Source organism: Bufo gargarizans, chromosome 6 (genome assembly GCF_014858855.1).
Source record: "Bufo gargarizans isolate SCDJY-AF-19 chromosome 6, ASM1485885v1, whole genome shotgun sequence".
NCBI classification, from domain to species: domain Eukaryota; kingdom Metazoa; phylum Chordata; class Amphibia; order Anura; family Bufonidae; genus Bufo; species Bufo gargarizans.
In genome coordinates this window covers 315,620,977-315,641,781 of record NC_058085.1, presented here as the reverse complement: position 1 = coordinate 315,641,781, position 20,805 = coordinate 315,620,977, and the positions used below count along the sequence as shown (strand labels likewise).

Below are 20,805 nucleotides of genomic sequence, written 5' to 3'. Positions count from 1 at the left end.
TCGTCTTGTGCAGGGGCTCGTTTTTTGCAGAAAGTGTTGAGGTTTTTATTGGTACCATTTTTGGGTACATAGGATTTTTTGATCATTCATTATTACACTTTATGGGGCAAGGTGACCCAAAAATTGGCTGTTTTGGAACAGTTTTTATTTATTTTTACAGCGTTCATCTGAGGAGTTAGGTCATGTGATAGTTTTATAGAGAAGATTGTTACGGACATGGCAATACCTAATATGTATACTTTTTCTTATTTAAGTTTTACACAATAATAGCATTTCTGAAACCCAAAAAATGATGATTTAGTGTCTCTATAGTCTGAGAGCCATAGCTTTTTTATTTTTTGGGCGATTGTCTTAAATAGGGTATCATTTTTTGCGGGACGAGGTGACGGTTTGATTGGTACTATTTTGGGCGTCATATTCCTTTTTGATCGCTTGCTGTTGCACTTTTTGTGATGTAGGGTGACAAAAATTGCTTTTTTTTACATAGTTTTTTTAATGGCGTTTATCGGGCGGGGTCTATCATGTGATATCTTTATAGAGACGGTCGTTACGGACGTGGTGATACCTAATATGTGTATTTTTTTTATTTTTCATAGGAAAAAGGCAATTTTTTTTATTTGACTTTTTTTCACTTTTTTTTTTTTTTATCAAGTCCCTCTTGGATCATGAAGATCCAGTGGGGCTGATGGCTGTACTATACTTTGCAATGCTCTTGCATTGCAAAGTGTAATACATTTAGATGCCCTGTAGGTGGCAACAGCAGATGCTTTTGCAAAGCATCGGGTTGCCAGGGCAACCATCGGGGCTGCCATTGCAGCGCAGCAGCCCTGATGGTGGAGAGAGGGAGCCCCCTCCCTCTATTAACCCTATGGAAGCTGCTGCATCTATGGGGTTACAGAACTTACAGCAGAGCGTCAGCATAGAGCTGACACTCTGATGATGGCGGCGGCTCAGGAATGGAGCCGCTGCCATCAAACACAGCAGGTGGGCAGCGCTGGAAGGGGGGGTGGGGTATGTCACGCCAGCAGGGGGCAGCACTGGGAAAGATGGGGAACAGATGGAGGGGGCATAGATGGGCTGCACAGATCGGGTGGGGGTGTCTACACAGATCGGGGGCGGGGGGGGGGGCGCTGCATTGATCGGGGGGGCACGAGGACACTGATTTCAGAGCGCAGATCAGAGCCTGAAACCGGCATTTTAACACTGCTGCGATCCGATTGGTTAGTCTGTGCAGATTAACCAATCGGATCGATTGGGGGCAAGGGACCACTCTAATTGGTCCCTTGCCGGTATTACTGCACTGTATGCTGTCCGTGACAGCATACAGGGCAGGGGCAGAAGCTTTAATCCAAGCGCTTTGCCGCGCTTGGATTAAAGAGCTGCCAGAACGTTTATATACGTGGTAGCTGCACGGGGTATGTGCAGCTATCACGTATATACACAGATTGCGGTCGGGAAGGGGTTGAGGAAAGTGATCATTAACTTGTGCTAGTTCCAGTCATGTATTTTGGAAAGGACCACACTAAAATATATAAAGCACACATATTAAAATTGATGATATAAAAATCAAAATCCACTCATACATTGATTAATATAAACCACAAAGAAAATTAGAGTCTCTTTCTATTCACTGAGATAAACTAACACTCAGTACATTTCTACTCCATTGTCTTATCTGGGTAAATACTTTTCATTAGACCTTGTGAAACCTCCTTCTCACAAAAACAGACTTGGGTAAACACTTTTGTACAGATAGTTAATCTGAAGTTAGTAATCCTGAACTCACCCTGCCCTTTCAAAATAAGACAAAATGGTTGTCCTTACTGTTCAGGTCCATACGTCGGTATAGGCCTGATACTATGGACTCTTTTTATACCCAATAGTTCTGACACTATGCCCTTTTGATGCAACCCATTATCTTATTGGCCTTGGCAGCAGCTGCCTGACACTGCTTTCTACAGCTTAGTTTTCTGTTCACTAAAATTCCTAGGTCCTTTTCCATGTCTGTTACCCAGTGTTTTACCATTTAGTATGTACAGGTGACATGCATTATTCCTTCCCATGTGCATAACCTTACATCTGTCACTTCTCTGCCCACGCCACCACTCTATCCAGATCCCTCTGTAGTAGTATACTGTCCTCTTCCATGTCAATTACTTTACACCGTTTAGTGTCATCTGCAAAACATATTTTACTGTGCAAGCCTTCTACAAGATTATTAATAAATATATTGAAGAGAATACAGGCAAAAACTGACCCCTGAGGTACCCCACTAGTGACAGTGACCCAATCTGAGTGTGTACCATTAATAACCACCCTCTGTTTTCTATCACTCAGGCAGTTACTTACCCACATACAGACATTTTCTCCCAGTTTGAGCATTCTAATTTTATATACTAACCTTTTACGCAGTACAGTATCAAATGCTTTGGAGAAGTCCAGATATACAACATCCATTGAGTTGCCGCTGTCAAGTCTAGAACTTGCCTCCTCATAGAAACGTATTAAGTTAGGCTCCTTTCACACTAGCGTTCGCTGGTCCGCTCGTGAGCTCCGTTTGAAGCTGCATCAGTCTGGCGGCGTTCAGCCTCCGCTCCGCTCGCCTCCGCACGGACAGGCGGACAGCTGAACGCTGCTTGCAGCGTTCGGGTGTCCGCCTGGCCGTGCGGAGGCGTGCGGATCCGTCCAGACTTACAATGTAAGTCAATGGGGACGGATCCGTTTGAAGATGCCACAATGTGGCTCAATCTTCAGGCGGATCCGTCCCCCATTGACTTTACATTGAAAGTCTGGACGGATCCGTCCGAGGCTATTTTCACACTTAGCTTTTTTTTTTGCTATTTTAATGCAGACGGATCCGTTCTGAACGGAGCCTCCGTCTGCATTATTATGAGCGGATCCGTTCAGAACGGATCCGCACGAACGCTAGTGTGAAAGTAGCCTTACTTTGACATGACCAATCCCGCATGAAGCCACGCTGATAGTGTTATTTGTTCATTTTTGAGGTACTCCAATATAGCATCTCTAAGAAAACCTTCAGTTTACCCATGACAGACGTTAAACTTACCGGCCAATAGTTTCCAGACCCTTTTTGAATATTGGCACCACATTTGCCATGCGCTAATCCTGTGGAATACTCCTTGTCAGTATAGAGTCCTTAAATATTAGCAATAAGTGTCTGGCTATGACATTACTTAATTCTATTAGGATACAGGGGTGTATGCCATCTGGTCCTGGCGATTTGTATGTGTGATACACATACTATCGTGTAATATATATTGCACAGGCACCATTTTGTGCAACAAAGATACAGCGCTCTAGTAAATGATATGTTTGACTAAATATAGCAGTCAAATTTTTAAGTTGAGAATTTTGTATGGCCCAAGAACAACATTACAAATATCCAAATAGCCCTCAGCAGTAAATAAGAAGGTTCTCCGCCCCTCATGCACCCTTACCAAGTGAGGCAGAAGAAATGTCCAAAATAAATGTGGTACACTGCATATACAAAAGAACTCTGGCACATTTGAATAGGAAGCCTGCCCCAAGGTGCCATACAAATTGTTTCTCTGTTTGGAAAGGGATGATTTGCCTACACCAAGATATGAAGTTCATTACCTGCTAACAAGCATGTAATTTATTTGCTACAATTGAAGGCCCTTCTGGATTACATCCCTTCCTGCACATACAGGAGGTGGCCACTGGTACAGGTTTGAAAAGTGCAGTACACTACATACCAACAAGTACCAGGCAAAGGATTAAGGCTACTTTCACACTTGCAGCAGAGTGATCCAGCAGGCAGTTCCGTGCCGGATCTGGCAAGATGTATGCCAACTCATGGCATTTGTAAGACTGATCATGTAAGACTGATTAGGATCCTGATCAGTCTTAAAAATGCCTGTTCAGTCAGGGAAAAATGCATTGAAATGCCTTATCAGTCTGTCCAGTGTCATCCGGCAAAACGGATTCAGCGTTTTTTTTCCCCACCTTTTTTCTGGAAGGACGGATCTGGCATGCTGGTATTTTGAATTCAGGCAAGTCTTCAGTTTTTTTTGGCCGGAGATAAAACCGTAGCATGCTGCGGTTTTATCTTTTGCCTGATCAGTCAAAAAAAAAAAAAAAAGACTGAACTGAAGACAACCTGAACGGAATGCTCTCCATTCAGAATGCATGTGGATATAACTGATCAGTTCTTTTCTGGCATTGAGCCCTTTTGACAGCACTCAAAAATGCTAGTGTGAAAGTAGCCTAAGGGTACTTTCACACTTCCGTTGTTTGATTCCGGCAGGCAGTTCCATTGCCTGAACTGCCTGTCTGATCGGGCAAACTGTATGCAAACGCATTCCTATGGAAAAAAATGCCGGATCCAGCATTCAGGCAAGTCTTCAGTTTTTTTGTCTCCGGAGGCTACGTTTTTCTCTTTTGCCTGATCAGTCAAAATGACTGAACTGAAGACATCCTGAACAGATTACTCTCCATTCAGAATGCATGGTGATATGCCTGATCAGTTCTTTTCCAGTATAGAGCCCCTGTGACGGAACTCTATGCCGGAAAAGAAAACGCTAATGTGAAAGTAGCCTAAGATAAGTTGGACAGCGGTAGTAGAGGACACAAAGAGGTATGATCAGACGACAGATGGGAAGTGGGTACAGCATTATCAAGTATATTACTATAATAAATACATGTTTCTCCTTTCAAATTTAAAAAGGTGTGTCCAGTTTATATTACTAGCTGCACATGTGTTGGGAACAGCACATACATGCAGCTAGTAATAAGTATTCTCAGTTTCTCTTGTTCACATAAAACAGTTTCCTCATTTTATTTTTTTTCCTCCCAGAGTGCAAATGCAACATGAGAAACTCGGCACGTGTGGAAGTGCAAGTTCTCATTCTGAATTCTGCTTCTGGCAGGATGCATTAACAAGACCATATGTATTTTGCGGTCCTGAAAAAAAGCGGATGACATCTGAGTTGCATACATTTTTTTGCTGATCCATTTTACCAATGCCTATCCTTGCCTGCAAAACTGACAATAGAACATGTTCATCTTTTTGTGGGGCTACAGAATGGACATACAGATGCGGACAGCACACTGTGTGATGTCCGCATTTTTTTGCAGATCTATTGAAACAAATGGGCCCGCAACCTATCGACAAAAATACGGATCGGATGGTGACAAAGAAAATCCGGCCATGTGAATGGGGCCTTATGATTTTAAATGCTGTGTCCCCTGCGAAACCTGGAATCTAATTACGCTGGCATAACACAGTCAGTGTAATTCAGTATATTCCAGGTCTCACAGCAATATAAATCATTACAAGGGCTCATGAACATGACAGTGTGCTGGGCAGGCCCCGGGAGTTTTTGCACCACATCACTGTTGCGGAATTATTCACTTGAACGGATCCACAATCTGGGAGGTCTGGTGCGGAACCCCACAGAAGCACTACAGAGTGCTTCCGTGGGGCTTCTGTCTGTGCCTCCGCACCGCAAATAAAATTTGTGCATGCACTACTTTTTTGCAGTGCGGATCGTGGACCCCAATCAAGTGAATGGGGTTCACATCAGCATGCGGTGGTCTTTCGGTCAGCGCCCATGCATTGAGGACTGAAATTTGGCGGTCCGCAGCACGGGCCTGGCCGACACATGGTTGTGTGCATGAGCCATAATGCTGTGCAATCCTGTCATAGGAGACCATTCAGAACAGAAAATCACACTGCCACACACAGTTTCTAACATTGGACTCACTCCTTTGTGTTGGCAACAAACGCATGAAAAATTGATAGTGCTCAGAGGATATCTATGTGCTGTCCATTCTTTGGGAATACAAATATGCAAATGAGCTCTTAAGCCCTGCCTTTAATGCCACCAGATGTAAAGGCAGCTATCCTATATGTCAATGCTCCACCCTTTAAACAGGCCTTGAGACATGACTTGAATATTAGATAAGCCAGCACCTCACCTGCAGACAGCCCCTCATCAGTGCAGAGCAGAGAGTACTGGCTTAACTGGGTGAGAGGATTGGCGGGGGGAGACTTATAGGCAATACATTACATGCGCCTCTGGAATTCTGGGAAGAAAGGAATGCAAGGAGCATGTATGGCCTATAAGTCCTCACACTGATTAAGGTGCTCTCCCCAAGGAGAGACAGTTGTGTGAATAATGCCTTAGGCCCCTTTCACACGGGCGAGTTTTCCGTGCGGGTGCGATGCATGCGGTGAACGCATTGCACCTGCACTGAATCCTGACCCATTCATTTCTATGGGGCTGTGCACACGAGCGGTGATTTTCACGCATCACTTGTGCGTTGCGTGAAAATCGCAGCATGCTCCTCTTTGTGCGTTTTTCACGTAACGCAGGCCCTATAGAAATGAATGGGGTTGCGTGAAAATCGCATGCATCCGCAAGCAAGTGCGGATGCGGTGCGATTTTCACGCATGGGTTCTAGGTGACAGTCTATTCACTATTATTTTCCCTTATAACATGGTTATAAGGGAAAATAATAGCATTCTGAATACAGAATGCTTAGTATAATAGTGCTGGAAGGGTTAAAAATAATAAAAAAGTTAACTCACCTTCTCTTGTTAGCGTAGAGGCCGGTCTGTTCTTTAGCTGTGGGCTGAAGGACCTTTGATGACGTCAGATCACATGCTCCATCACCATGGTGATGGACCATGTGATTGGAGCATGTGATCTGAGATCACCTCAGGTCATTCAGCCCACAGCTGAAGAACAGACCGGCCTCTACGCGAACAAGAGGAGAAGGTGAGTTAACTTTTTTATTATTTTTAACCCTTCCAGCACTATTATACTAAGCATTCTGTATTCAGAATGCTATTATTTTCCCTTATAACCATGTTATAAGGGAAAATACAATTTTCAGAACATCAATCCCAAGCCCGAACTTCTGTGAAGAAGTTCGGGTCTGGGTACCAAACATGCGCGATTTTTCTCACGCGAGTGCAAAACGCATGACAATGTTTTGCACTCGCGCGGAAAAATCGCGCATTTTCCCGCAACGCACCCGCCTCTTATCCGGGCAAAAAACATGACGCCCGTGTGAAAGAGGCCTTAATGACTATGCACCATAAGGAGCTACTCCAGTCTGGGGCTATCAGCAACTTTGTCTGTGACCAGCATCGGGGGAATCAAAGACTGCTGCTTAGCACTGCAGCCTCACAACAGAGCATAAGTGAACTGGGTCACAACACAACTTGCAAGCTGCCAAAACTGGGACCTCCAAATAAGAAAAAAAAATTATAAAAAAAATAATCAAACATTGGATTTTTTTGATTCTGGAGCTGTAGCAACTTGCAAGCTGGCTTTAAACCCACTCATGTCCATTATGTTGTAAGGCCTCTTTCACACTTGCGTTGTTAGGATCCGGCGTGCACTTCCGTTGCTGGAAGTGCCCGCCGGATCCGTAACACCGCAAGTGAACTGAAAGCATTTGAAGACTGATCCGTCTTCAAAATGCGTTCAGTGTTACTATGGCAGCCAGGACGCTAAAGTCCTGTTTGCCATGGTAAAGTGTAGTGGGGAGCGGGGGAGCAGTATACTTACCGCCCGTGCGGCTCTCAGGGCGCTCCAGAATGACAGAGCACCCCATGCACATGGATGACGTGATCCATGCAATCACGTCATCCATGCGGGTGGGGCGCCCTGACGTCACTCTGAAGCGCCCCGGGAGCCGCACGGATGGTAAGTATACTGCTCCCCCGCTCGCCACTACACTTTACCATGGCAAACAGGACTTTAGCGTCCTGCCAGCCATGGTAACCATTCAGAAAAAGCCAAACGTCGGATCCGGTAATGCGCCGAAACGACGTTTAGCTTAAGACCGGATCCGGATCAATGCCTTTCAATGGGCATTAATTCCGGATCCGGCCTTGCGGCAAGTGTTCAGGATTTTTGGCCGGAGCAAAAAGCACAGCATGCTGCAGTATTTTCTCCGGCCAAAAAACTTTCTGGTCCTGAACTGAAGACATCCTGAACGGATTTCTCTCCATTCAGAATGCATTGGGATAATCCTGATCAGGATTTTTCCGGCATAGAGCCCCGACGACGGAACTCTATGCCGGAAAAGAAATACGCAAGTGTGAAAGAGCCCTTAGGCTGTAGTGTTACACAGCAGCCTGTGGTTACCGGATTTTTTTTTGTCCGTATCCGGCTGCCAGTATGCAGAACCATTCACTTCAATGGATTCACAAAAATAAAAAAATAAAAATTAATACTCTGTGCATTCCATTTCCGCATGTCTGCACGGCCATTCCACAAGAGATAGAACATGTTCTATTTTTGTCTGTTTTGCGGACAAGGTGTTTGTGGATCAGTGTTCTGCAGACCACAAAATACATAGTCGTGTACATGGGCCCTTAGGCTACTTTCAGCCATATGTGTGCGGTTCATGCAACAGCTACATTTCCCGAACTGTAGCTTGACCGACTCAAAGCCTTGCACCATAGCAATCTGATGCTACGAATTCCAGCCAGACAGCTATTCTACCGTCTCATACTTAGTGCTTCATGTGATTACAGTATAGTAAACCCAGTCAGCCTGCAACTCACTAAGGGGTTTGTGTCCCTAGTTGCTGTCCAGAAACCACAGTCCTCAAATGACCTCACATGCTTGTCTGAAACTGGCCTTAAAGAGGACCTTTCACTTGTATAAACTATGTGAACTGAGTATGCTGCCATATAGAGCGGCGCCCGGGGATCTCACTGCACTTATTATCCCTAGGCGCCGCTCCGTTCCCCAGTTATAGTAGGCGGGTCTTCCCTTGTCCTGTGGGCGTCTCCTTCTCCTAGGCTGCAGCGCAGACCAATCGCAGCGCACAGCTCACAGCCTGGGAGAAAAAACCTCCCAGGCTGTGAGCTGTGATTGGCCAGCGCTGCAGCCTAGGAGAAGGAGATTCCCACAGGACAAGGGAAGATCCGCCTACTATAACTTAAGAAGCAAAGGTACTGGAGCCTATAACGGGGGAACGGAGCGGCGCCCGGGGATAATAGTAAGTGCAGTGAGATCCCCGGACGCCGCTCTATATGGCAGCATACTCAGTTCACATAGTTTATCCAAGTGAAAGGTCCTCTTTAAACACCGTCAAGGAAAAACAGTCCATGTCCACTTACAAACCCAAGCCCTTTGTCCTGAACTGTAATTGATTAAGGCCTCATTAACCAAACAAAAAAAATTATATATATATATATATATATATATATATATATATATATATATATAAAAATAAATGTCCACTTTTTTTCAGTCAAGATGCCACAAGGCCATTTTTCTGTCACATGAAAAATGCCTAAAGCCTCAAATGGATCTTTCAGTAAAATCTGCATGCAGTGTTTTTTTTTTAAATTTTCAGCCATGGGGACTTTGCCACCTATAGGGGCTTGCAATGTGCACAGCGTATCCAGCCTCTTCACACAACTGCATAAATTTTATAGGTGTGAGTAACAGACAGAACATGGACCCATAGACTATTTACACCTTTTTCGGTACAGACCCTCAAGCTTTAGATTAATGGTTCATGTCTCAGTACTGGAGGCAACTGGCACCAGGTCCACATCCACAAGGCAAAGGAAACTCACTACTGTAATAAAAAGTAGTCTGCTGTGGCCACAACCGAATTTAAATTAATTTTTATTATGTCTGTGTTAATGGGCCCTTATTAACCACTTCCCATCTGGGCCATTTGCCCCCTTCCTGACCAGGACTAATTTTGCAAAACTGACATATCTCACTTCATGTAGTAATAACTTTGGAACGCCTTTATTTATCCAAGTCATTCAGAGATTGTTTTCTCGTGACACATTGTACTTCATGATAGTCATAAATTGGAGTCAAAATATTTCACCTTTATGAAAACATCCCAAATTTACCCAAAAATTTAAAAAATTCGCAATTTTCTAAATTTCAATTTCTCTGCTTTTAAAACAGAAAGTGATACCTCATAAAATATTTATTATTTAACATTCCCCATATGTCTACTTTATGTTGGCATCATTTTGGAAATGTCATTTAATTTTTTTAGGACGTTAGAAGGCTTAGAAGTTTAGAAGAAATTCTTCAAATTTTTAAGAAAATTGCCAAAACCCACTTTATAAAGGACCAGTTCAGGTCTGAAGTCACTTTGTCGGGCCTACATAGTGGATACCCCCATAAATGACCCCATTGTAGAAACTACACCCCTCAAGTTACTCAAAACTGATTTTACAAACTTTGTTAACCCTTTATGCGTTCCACAAGAATTAAAGGAAAATGGAGATCAAATTTTTAAATTTCACTTTTTGGGCAGATTTTCCATTTTAATCCAATTTTTTCTTTAACACATCGATGGTTAACAGCCAAACAAAACTCAATATTTATTACCCAGATTCTGCGGTTTACAGAAACACCCCACATGTGGTCATAAACTGCTGTATGGGCACACGGCAGGGCGCAGAATCAAAAAGGAACTCCACATGGTTTTTAGATGCCATGTCCCATTTGAAGCCCCCTGATGCACCCTTACAGTAGAAACTCCCAAGAAGTGACCCCATTTTGGAAATTAGGGGATAAGGTGCCAGTTTTATTAGTACTATTTTTGGGTACATATGATTTTTTGATCATTCATTATAACACTTTATGGGGCAAGGTGACCAAAAAATTGGTTGTTTTAGCACAGTTTCTATTTATTTATTTTTACAGCGTTCACCTGAGGGGTTCAGTCAAGTGACATTTTTATAGAGCAGATTGTTACGGACGTGGCGATACCTAATATGTATACTTTTTCTCATTTATTAAAGTTTTACACAATAATAGCATTTTTGAAACAAAAAAATTATGTTTTAATGTGTCCATGTTCTGATAGCTATAGTTTTTTTATTTTTTGAGAGATTTTCTTATGTAGGGGCTCATTTTTTGCGGGATGAGGTGACTGTTTTATTGGTACCATTTTGTGGGACATACGCGTTTTTGATCACTTGGTGTTGCACCTTTTGTGATGCAAGGTGACAAAAATTGCTTGTTTTGACAGTTTTTTTTTTTTTATTTTCTAATATGTCCATTTTATTTTTTCTATTTTTAATTATTTTTTTTTTATTTCCTTGCTTGGGGACCTTTTTTTTTTTACATTTGAAACTTTTATTTTTTTCAACCCTTTATTTTTTTTTATTTCATTTTACACTTTTCGTCCCCCATAAGGTCATACAAAACCTCTGGGGGACATTTGCTTCACTTTTTCATTTTTTTTTTCACTGTTTATTTCTCCTGTAACTGGGGCTGACATAGTAGCCCCAGTTACAGAAGAAATGCACCCCCCAGAGAGGCTGTACAGCGTGATTCTGCGCTGTACAGCCTCTGAGCAGGGCTGATCGAGGTCTGTGAGAGACCTCACACAGCTCCTGCACTCTCCGGTCCCGGCGGTCACATGACCGCCGGGCCGGAACAGGAAGCGCATAGCGCTTCCTGCTCTGCATACACAGCGCTCGGTGAGCGCTGTGTCTGCAGCGATCTAGAAGGCAGGGACACCTGGGAACTGTCCCTGCCTTATCTCTGGGTTGCCCTGCTGTCACTGACAGCGGGCAACCCGATCAGCAGCTGCACGATTAGCGTGCAGCTGCCATTTCTGAAAGGACGTTTTAAAACGTGCTTTCAGAAATAGAGGTCCACCCATAGGACGTTTATATCCTATGGGCGGACTTAAAGCGGTTAATGTATATTCAGCGTGGCATTGGTACCAGCAGATTGCAATAAGTCAGTTTCAGTGCTGCATCCCATAAAATGCATAGAAAAAAATGATGGGTTCCATTCAAAGCTAATCAGCCCTGGTTAAACAAGACTATTAGGGTCCATTAACATGTCCGCAATTTTGCGAAACAGGCACGGACCCATTCATTTTCAAAGGGCCAGAATGTGCTGTCCGCATCCGCAGAAAGATAATAAATAGAACATGTCCTATTATTGTCCGCAATTGCAGAACGCACATTGCCGGTGTCAGTGTGTTGCGGATCAGCAAGACACATACGGACGTGTGAACAGACTGTTACAAGCATGTTTACTGTGGACCATCAAAAGGTGCAAGAGATTAGAAATGACAAAAGAAAGCCCTCTTGATAAACATTTGCAACTTCATAAATGCAGATGTGGATTTTTCAAAGATAACTCATTACAAGCAGTACTTCATTTACCCTGCAGAGGTCACTAGTGAAACTGCACAACTGTAGAGGCCATATCTACTTCAGGATCAGCAAATCGACTTCTACCAAGGGAAACAGTGACACCTACAGGCCATTAAGTATTTTCAAACTTACAAGATCTCCTGTTTTTTTTTTACAGTCTGACAACTGCTTTAAATTCTGTCGAATGGTGACTAGAGATTAGCGCATTTCATATTTTGAAATTCGTTCACACTTTGTCAGTAAAAGGTGAATTGTGTTATGGATTCCGTTACCACGGACCATAACACAATTCTATGACGGAATGCATAATTGAATGCCTTTAGAGGCATTCAGTTATTCAATTCCATCATAATAGAAGTCTATGGGCTGCAAAACGGATCAGTCCCGTTTCGCAGGCCCATAGACTTCTATTATGACCGAATGAATAACTGAATGCCTCTAAAGGCATTCCGTTATGTATCCAGTCATAGAATTGCGTTATGGTCCACGGTAACGGAATCCATAACGCAATTCACCTTTTACTGAAAAACGAAGTGTGAACGAATTTCATAAGCAGAAATTTTCTCTTCTCTAATAGTGACAGTCATCTAGGGTGTAGGGCTAGACTGAGCACAGCATTTCCACCCAAACTGCCCACATTCATGGATTTGTGATTAACTGTTGTGTTTGCAAAAAATAAATAAAAAATTAAGATCAATGTAAATTTTTAATAAAAGATTTTGGGTATTCATATAAGGCAGCCAATGGTGATGCAAGTTGTCTTCAGTGTGGAAGCTCATAAGGAACAAGCTTGTAGTGGGAGCCACATTGTGGGCAGCGGTTGACATGCCCCTCATGGGCCCAGAACCAAATAATTTGAGAATTGTCTTCTTCACCTATGGAAAAATTTGAAGGGAGATAAATGAAACCTTATCTTCTGATAAATGACAAACTGATATTCCAAAACTGAGGCTTTTTTTGAATGGCAACAATGAGGGTGTCTCAAAAACTCCTTTCATGAAGCCAAAGAACCTGCCACTGTCAGTATGTGAGAATAATGACAGATTACCGGTATACAGCCCCTAACAAAAACATTTAGCAGAAGTCATGATGTATTTCTGGAGGGGTCATACAATAGATACCAATGGCATTTTTCTGCCTAATGTGAGAAAATCTGTGGCTGAGGTTTCTGGTAGAGATGTGAATACAGCCTTAGGACTCCTGCACATGACTGTTTAGTTCTGCATCAAAGCCTGCATTCTTTGTGGCTCGGATGCAGACCCAGTGACTTATTAGGGCCACAAAAGACGCAGACAGCACTACATGTGCTGTCCGCATCCATTGCTTGGTTCTGCAGGGCTGGGAATATTTTTCTTTTAAAGATAGAAAATGTCCTATTCTTGTCCATTTTGCAGACAAACCCATGCATTTCTATTATGGGTGGCCCATTCCATTGCGCAGACTGAGGAACACACACGGGCATCAGTTTTTTGCAGATCCACAATTTGCGGACTGCAAAACACATCGCAAGCCATGTGCATGAGCCCTTAGTGCACCCCACTCCTCTAATGTTAGGCTACATGTGTGTCTTACACGTAGAGTTTCCATACCATTTTGTACATTATCCACAGTATAATACAATGTCAGCTGAGCAGATGCAAATAAAATATATATAACAAAAAAACACTCATCTATGTGTTGTGGAAAATTTGATCATACACTGAGCTGCGATGCGCATTTTGAAATTACATAGAGTTGTCATGGATTAACCCTTTCCAGACCTCCACCGTACATATACAGTAGAAGACCAGCCTTTCAAGATTGTGTCTGCTCACGAGTGCAGCAGGCAACATAACCACTGGGTTTCTGCTGATTTACACAGCAGCGGCCCAATGCCGATGTCTGCGATCGGTGGCAATGCTAATCACAGACAATTAACCCCTTTAGATGCTGTAGTCAAGTAAATGGCAACCATGGGCTTTCTGGCCTGGGTCAACTATCCATGTGCAGACTAGATGGGCCAATGGTTCTTATCTGCCGACACATTCTATGTTTCTATGGTTGAGATTGGGAAAGGCATCCCGTACTAATAGGCTTAAGTCTGTACAAGGCTTACAGGCCGTTTAGCATGTTCCAAGACTGGCCTGCAGGTGGCAGCACAGCATTGGAATATACTGAATATTTTATTTTGTAATGCACAGATATTCATTACAGAAAAATAAAAAAGTTATAACTTTGGGAAGGCAAAGAGTAAAAAACAAAAATTGCAGGGTCCTGAAGGGGTTAAAGTTTATTGGTTAAGTGTAAAACACATTGGAAAACCCCTCGACTGGAGGGCAAGTCCAAATAGGGTTGCACTGCTGTGCCGAGGATGCAAGTACTGCAGGAGCAGGCCATGGTTTTCATGTTGAGTGGATGAGTCAGTTTGCCAGGGAACTACTGTTTCACCAGGAAACTGTAGTCATTACAATCGCTACGTGTTTTAACGGGTGAAACAGCCGATCCTGGCAAACTGAAGGATCCACTTGGCCTCTGCAGTGTACGGAAGATGCCAGTAAATGGCTGCTGGGTAAACTTCACTGCAGGCAGATCCCCGTGTTGCAAGGTTTCCTCCTGAAACAGACAACCCCTTTAACATTCAACTTGAAACAGCCTTAGTCTCTGGGGTAAAGAGTAAGGATCCTCCACCTGTTGTGCTGCTGCCAATTTGCATTATATGGGGGAACGCAAAAGCCAAGGTTACCTTTTTAACTTGGGCAAGGAAACACTTATTTGGTCCTTGCTGTCAAATTATCCCTACAATTTACACAATGATGTAGAAAATGTTGCATACATGAGAAATCTTCCCCACACGACTAGTATATATGGGTTCTCTATGGTGCCAACACATCAAGATTTATAAATCAGTGATTAGGAGTATCGTAATGAAATACGTACATATGCAGCCCACAATCCTCTGCTTGTTGACGGAGGGCACAATGTGTGGATTGTCCTTGGTTCCTGGATAGGTCTTTGGCTTGAGGATGTTAAAAGGATCCTTTAAATGACAAAAGCACAGCATAAATGGTATAATCTATGCAAGAAAGGAGTACAGAACAGTTTATTTAAAAAAGGTGTTAGTCCACAAATGTTATCACTAGAGATAAGTTGAATTTCAGGAATTACTCGATTCGCACCAAATCCAGATTCTCAAGCGTCGTGGTAACAAATTGCATTTTTTCCTAAAATGGCTGCTGCACATGTTAGAACATGGAGCAAGGAACTCTGGGAACAAGGGATCACCCACAATGCCATGCATGCAGCCAATCAGCAGCCAGCCCTGTAATGTCACAGCCCCATAAATAGCCTCAGCCATTTTCCAGTGCACTTAGTGCAGGGAGAGACATTAGCAGGCGCTAGGGACAGTGCTAGGAAAGACTTGAAAACTTATTTTGCTCAATAGAAGTTCAGGGAAAGAGCATTAGAAGTGTAGGGAAAGGAGAGGGAGGAATTATTCCACAGTATTGAAGCAGAACAAAGTTCAGTAGGGGTGTTTACAGCCTGGGTAATAGGAACAATCCTATTACACCTTGCTGCACTGACCGAGGATCCAAATTGCCCTTATACTGCTGCTCATTTCAGGTTTGCAATACCTCCAATCCAATTCCAGCAAACCTTTGTTATTGGAGTCTTATTAGCCCTTGTCCGGTGCAGTTATTCATGTTCTAAAACCTTTCCCCCTTCGACTATGACTGCACCCCTGGAGAGACCGCCGCCTCCTTCTCAGGACAGGAAACCGGTACCGCTTATAAAAAAAAAAAAAAAAAAAAAAAAAAAAAAAAAAAAAAGTCCACCCCCTCTATCCTCAGTTCTGTTTCCTGTCCCAAGGAAACCGAACTGAGGAAGCGCTGCAACAAGACTGGGCTTCCTTCTCTTCCTACCCCACTCCGGTCTCCTTTCTGGCCTGGGCGGGTTACAGCTTTCCTGGGTGCAGTGGACCTCTGCGGGCCGCTTTTCGCATGTCCGGCTGCCAGCACATGTAGAACGGACGTCGCCTGTGGTTGGCAGAGGGAGAAATCGCTGTGCTGCAGACCGGTAGTGGGGAGGAGCCGGCATGCGTGCCAGGAGAAAAGCCCAGCCAGCTCGCTGTCATGCCGGTGGAGAAGAGGCTGACAGTTCCTCCATTATGGCTGTATGATTATGGAGCAGGCTCAGCGCGCTGAAGCCACCAATGATACACCGGTACCAGGGTGGGGTAAGAGGGGTTGTTCCCCATTAACATCAGTGGTATGTATTTGCTCACATCTTCTATGCCTAGATAGGAGTCTTCTAGGAAGGTCCCCAGATCTAGGAAGGGGTGTGCTGATTGTAAAGAAAATTATCTGCCAGGGTTAATTCCCTGTATCAAGCATGCAAAAGCAAGTTAATGGGGGAGGAAGCTCTGTCTGATGAGCAGTATCAAGCAGATGATCTGTGATTAAGTTAAAGAATCTGTTGCAGCATTTAAGCCTGCCATTTCCGTTGCTAGGTCTCAAACTTTGGATGAGGGAATAAGAAGCCTACATTAAAGGGGGCACCCCTAGGGAACAATTGCTTTCCTCCTTCCAGACTATTGATAATGCTTTGGATTTTTGGCTGATGCTTCTGCAGACTCCTTAAGACTATCCACAAGAGCTTCTGCCCTGTCCAACTCTGTCGTAGAGCGATTTGTTAGAAGGGCTAGAATGTGGATGCTAGTTCAAGAGCTAAGCTTGTGTCATTCCATGTCAGGGCAAATTTTTATTTGGCCCTGTTTTGGTTGACCTGCTAGAGAAGGCCTTAGATTAAAAAAAAAAAAAAAAAAAAACCCTCCTAGGGGGACTGGTTCCCTCTACCAGTCCCCCTAGGAGGTCCTTCCATTACAGATTTAATAGGGAGAGTTTTAAGGGAAGGAAAGGACAAAACATCATGCAGGTGCTAGAAAGTCTAAGGGGTTTCTTTTTTCCAGATCAGATGCCTCAAAGAAACAACCCTAATGACACCAGGCCCCCAGTAGAAGGTAGTCTGCCTTTTTCCCATCAATGGCAGAAGATCTCAAACAGTCCCTAGATAAATTATGTTATAAGAGAGGGCTTGAGATTAAAATTTCAGGTTTACTAAAAGAAAGTTTGGTTATAGCAAATTCGGTCAGATTTCCCAAAGTAGTTGGTCATTGTGGCAGAAGTTTTTCTTCTCTCCTAGAGAAGAAGGTCCCAGTAGAGGTTCCAAAACAAGAGGTGGCCAAAGGGTTTTATTCAACCCTTTTTTTCTTGTCAGAAAACCATATGGTTCTTTCTGGACTATAATGAGCATGAAATGTTTGAACCATTATCTAGTGTCCAAGAGGTTTTGGATGGAATCAATCAAGTCGGCGATAAACAATCTCTTTCCAGACTGCTTTATGGCCACTGTAGATGTGAGGGATGCGTATTATGTCACTATCAGTTCAGCTAAAGGGAAAAAAAATAAAAAAATAATAATAATTCTACTCCTTCACTTCCGAGCCCTACCATTTGGGCAGTCCCAGGACCAGAGGGTCTTCACCAACATTGTATTAGAGATGATGGCCCATGTCCAGAAGAGGGAGGTAGTTATCATCCCCTACCTAGACGACTTATTGCCAAATCATGTCAGATCCTTCTAGGACATATTGTTTGGTTGAGGGAGGTTTTAGGAGAAACTGGGTTGGGATGTAAATCTAAAAGATCCAGTTCGTTCCCAAATCAGCTTAGGGATGATCTTAGAGGTGCCTGCTACCCCTACAAAAGCTCTTTTGATCAAGTCAAAGGTTCAGGTTCTTCTCTCCTGTCAGTTGGTTTCCATGAGGGAAGCCATGTCTGTGCTGGTCTCATGACAGACGCTATTCCAGGGGTAGAATGGAGTCAGTATCATTCAAAGACTTCTCCAGCTTCAGATTCTGGAGGAGTGGGACAGGTGTATCTTTTCTCTGGATGGAGAGATCTCTCCATCACCTCAAGGATCTGGGGTGGTGGATAGATTGCGAAATCTACAGAAATGTGTACCTTGGCAGAGAGAAGCAGTTCTTCCCTTGACCACTGATGCCAGTCCATCCATATAGGGAGCCCATGTGGAATCTCTTCTGCTCAGGAGAGTTGGGACAGCAATGCCCAGTCAGTCTTACAATTTCAGAGAGCTGAATGTGATCCGGTTAGCCTTGGTTCAGAGTCTTCCAGTCCTTAGAGTGATCAATGCAAAAATACTCAGAAAATGTGAGAACAGTGGCCTACATCAACAGACAGGGAGGCACCAGGGCTCCAGGTCTTATGTTCCTCACTCATCAGATTTTCAGTGTGGCCAAGGCTTCTGTCTGTAAACTCTTAGCGGTACATCTCAGAGGAGCAGATTTTCTCCGCTGTCATAGTCTGTGCCAGGGGGAATGGTCCCTAGATCAGGGAGTGTTCGATCGGATAGCTGCCTTATGGGGTGTCCCAAAGATAGATATTTTTGCCACCAGGTTAAAACAGAAAGATAGAAGTTTCCTTTCCCTTTTCCCAAAGGACGCCTTTGCTCAATCCTGGAAGCAGGGCCTTCTATATGCCTTCCCTCCCCCTAAAAAGTTGTTACTAAGATCTCAGGAAGTTCAGGGGAGGGGGAGGGAAAAAAAAAAAATAAGTAATAGTTATAGCCCCCCTTTGGCAAGAAGGGGTGGTTTTCTTGGCTCCACAAGAGGTCAGTTGCCACGCCTTGGATTCTACTGGAATCCCAGGAGCTTCAGGCTCAGGGACCAGTATCTTGGCCTGGAGCACGTTCAGCTTCTGTGCCGTTGGAGGAGTGCACGCAAACTGTTGTCTCTTGGCAATCGCTTTGTGATTGATTGCTGATGGAATGACTGACTAGGAGGAACAGGAGCAGCAGATTGGAAGGGCAGACAGCTTCCTTCAGCTGAGGTGGTGGAGCCTTGACTGCCTGAAATCAGGTGCATGCCACTGGGTGATGAAGCGGTTGCTGCAGCAAGCTGGACCACCATGTTAGAGCCACGGTTCTCCCAGGCCACTTTATGGTGACCCTGCATATGTTGACGCAGGGCCATGGTGCCAACATTGGCACCCTGGCCACGCTTCACCTTTTGCCCACAGATGCGACAAATGGCCATGTTCACCTCCCCCTGCGGCTTAACAAAAAACTGCCACACCGACAAGTAGGTGATTTTACCCCCAACACTAAGCACTGACTGACTGCTACCGCCACTTCCTCCGTGAACCCCTGCACCACTACTTTCTGGACTGGTAGGCTCCTGAGAAGCAGGTGGTCTACCCCAGGCATGTTCGGCTGCCTGGCCACACTACAGACTTGCTGGCTCCACTGCTGCCTCACGCACAAGCTGACATTCTTCTCCCGATAGTGAAGCCCCTTCGTCACCCAGCTCCAAGTTGCGATCGAGTACTGTCTGACGGACTGAACCGTCACTGGGGCTGCTGGAGAGGCCTGAGGGCTAGCCTCCTTCCTACAGACCCAGAACTATGGAGAAGACCCCCTCAGTCTCTTGGGGTTACAAGGAACTATTAACCCTGATTTATGTGTGGAGTATTATAGGCCACATCATTCCTATTGCCCATTAAAAAGGTGCAGGGGTGAACCCAGCAACACAAAAAGGGTTAACTCTGCACTGAGGCTCCCAAGGAATGTGTTAGTTCATTTGTCCCTTTCTTCTATTGTGTTCGTGATGGGATTAAGTAGCCGACTCCGGTGTAGGAGTAGATCACCCTCTGATACACTCAGGAGATAATCCCATTGCATGTGTCTACTCTCCCTATTCTTTCATTAAAAAAGATAACTGTCACATTTAGACCCCAATTTCAATTTTCATATATGTAGTAACTAATAACATGATATTCCAGAATCAGTTACTATTAGACTGACTTGCCCCATATTTAATAAGATTCAGCCCTTAGCAACCAGTCTGCATAAAACTGCAATTTCACTATTCAGTTAAGATGGCCGCCACTGCCCTCACCCTGAGGCTAATCCCGCCTGCCCTCATTAGCCAGTAACAATAGCCCCCCCAAAAGTGTCAGTAACCAGAGCCTTCCCCCTAAAGGGTTAATCTCCTGCAGCACAAAGGGGTCCTCTTACCACATGTTGCTTTCATTTATACACTGAGCAGACTGCAGATCTCCCTTCCCTGGTCTGCGCTGCTTCGACTCTGCATTGTCCCAGTCTGCTGAGTGAGGGAGCGTCTGCCAAGCGCAGGGACAGGGAGAAGTGCACTTTCATCAGCTGCTGGGGAGGACCTGGCTTTAATCATTTACTTACAGTCCCTGGCTGTCTGTAATCTGACCTTGCACGCTGCTGCTTCTGCGTCCTCTGTCCTTCAACACAGACGGACCATGCCTAGCAACCCTATTTTAAGCACCGGTAAAAGTAGGCAGTACAGGGAACAAAACTGTGGAATTAAGGGGTAATTGAATACAGTGAAAAGTTAAAATAGGGCCACCAAGGTGATATTAATCACCACAATCCAATACTCAAAAATAAATAAAACATATGACAGTTATACTTTAACCCCTTAAGGGCACATGACATACTGGTACGGCATGTTTCCCCGAGTCCTTAAGGGCACATGACGTACCAGTACATCATGAGTTTAAAACGGGATTGCAGGGCTGCGGGGGTTAATCGGAACAGGATGCCCGCTGAAATCATTC

General features: G+C 44.1%; 1 protein-coding gene across 1 annotated transcript in view; it reads right to left on the bottom strand.

Annotated features, from left to right (window-relative positions):
* Positions 1 to 12,850: 12,850 nt before the first annotated feature.
* The window catches only part of LOC122941076 (cytochrome c oxidase subunit 5B, mitochondrial-like), a 31,966-nt gene continuing 24,011 nt past the window's right edge, over positions 12,851 to 20,805 (bottom strand). Inside the window, exons 3-4 of the mRNA XM_044298067.1 lie at positions 15,080 to 15,179; positions 12,851 to 13,038 (exon numbers count right to left, since the gene is read on the bottom strand). Of these exons, the coding sequence (XP_044154002.1) occupies positions 12,926 to 13,038; positions 15,080 to 15,179 (213 nt within the window). The 3' untranslated portion in view covers positions 12,851 to 12,925. The remainder of the gene's footprint in view (positions 13,039 to 15,079; positions 15,180 to 20,805) is intronic.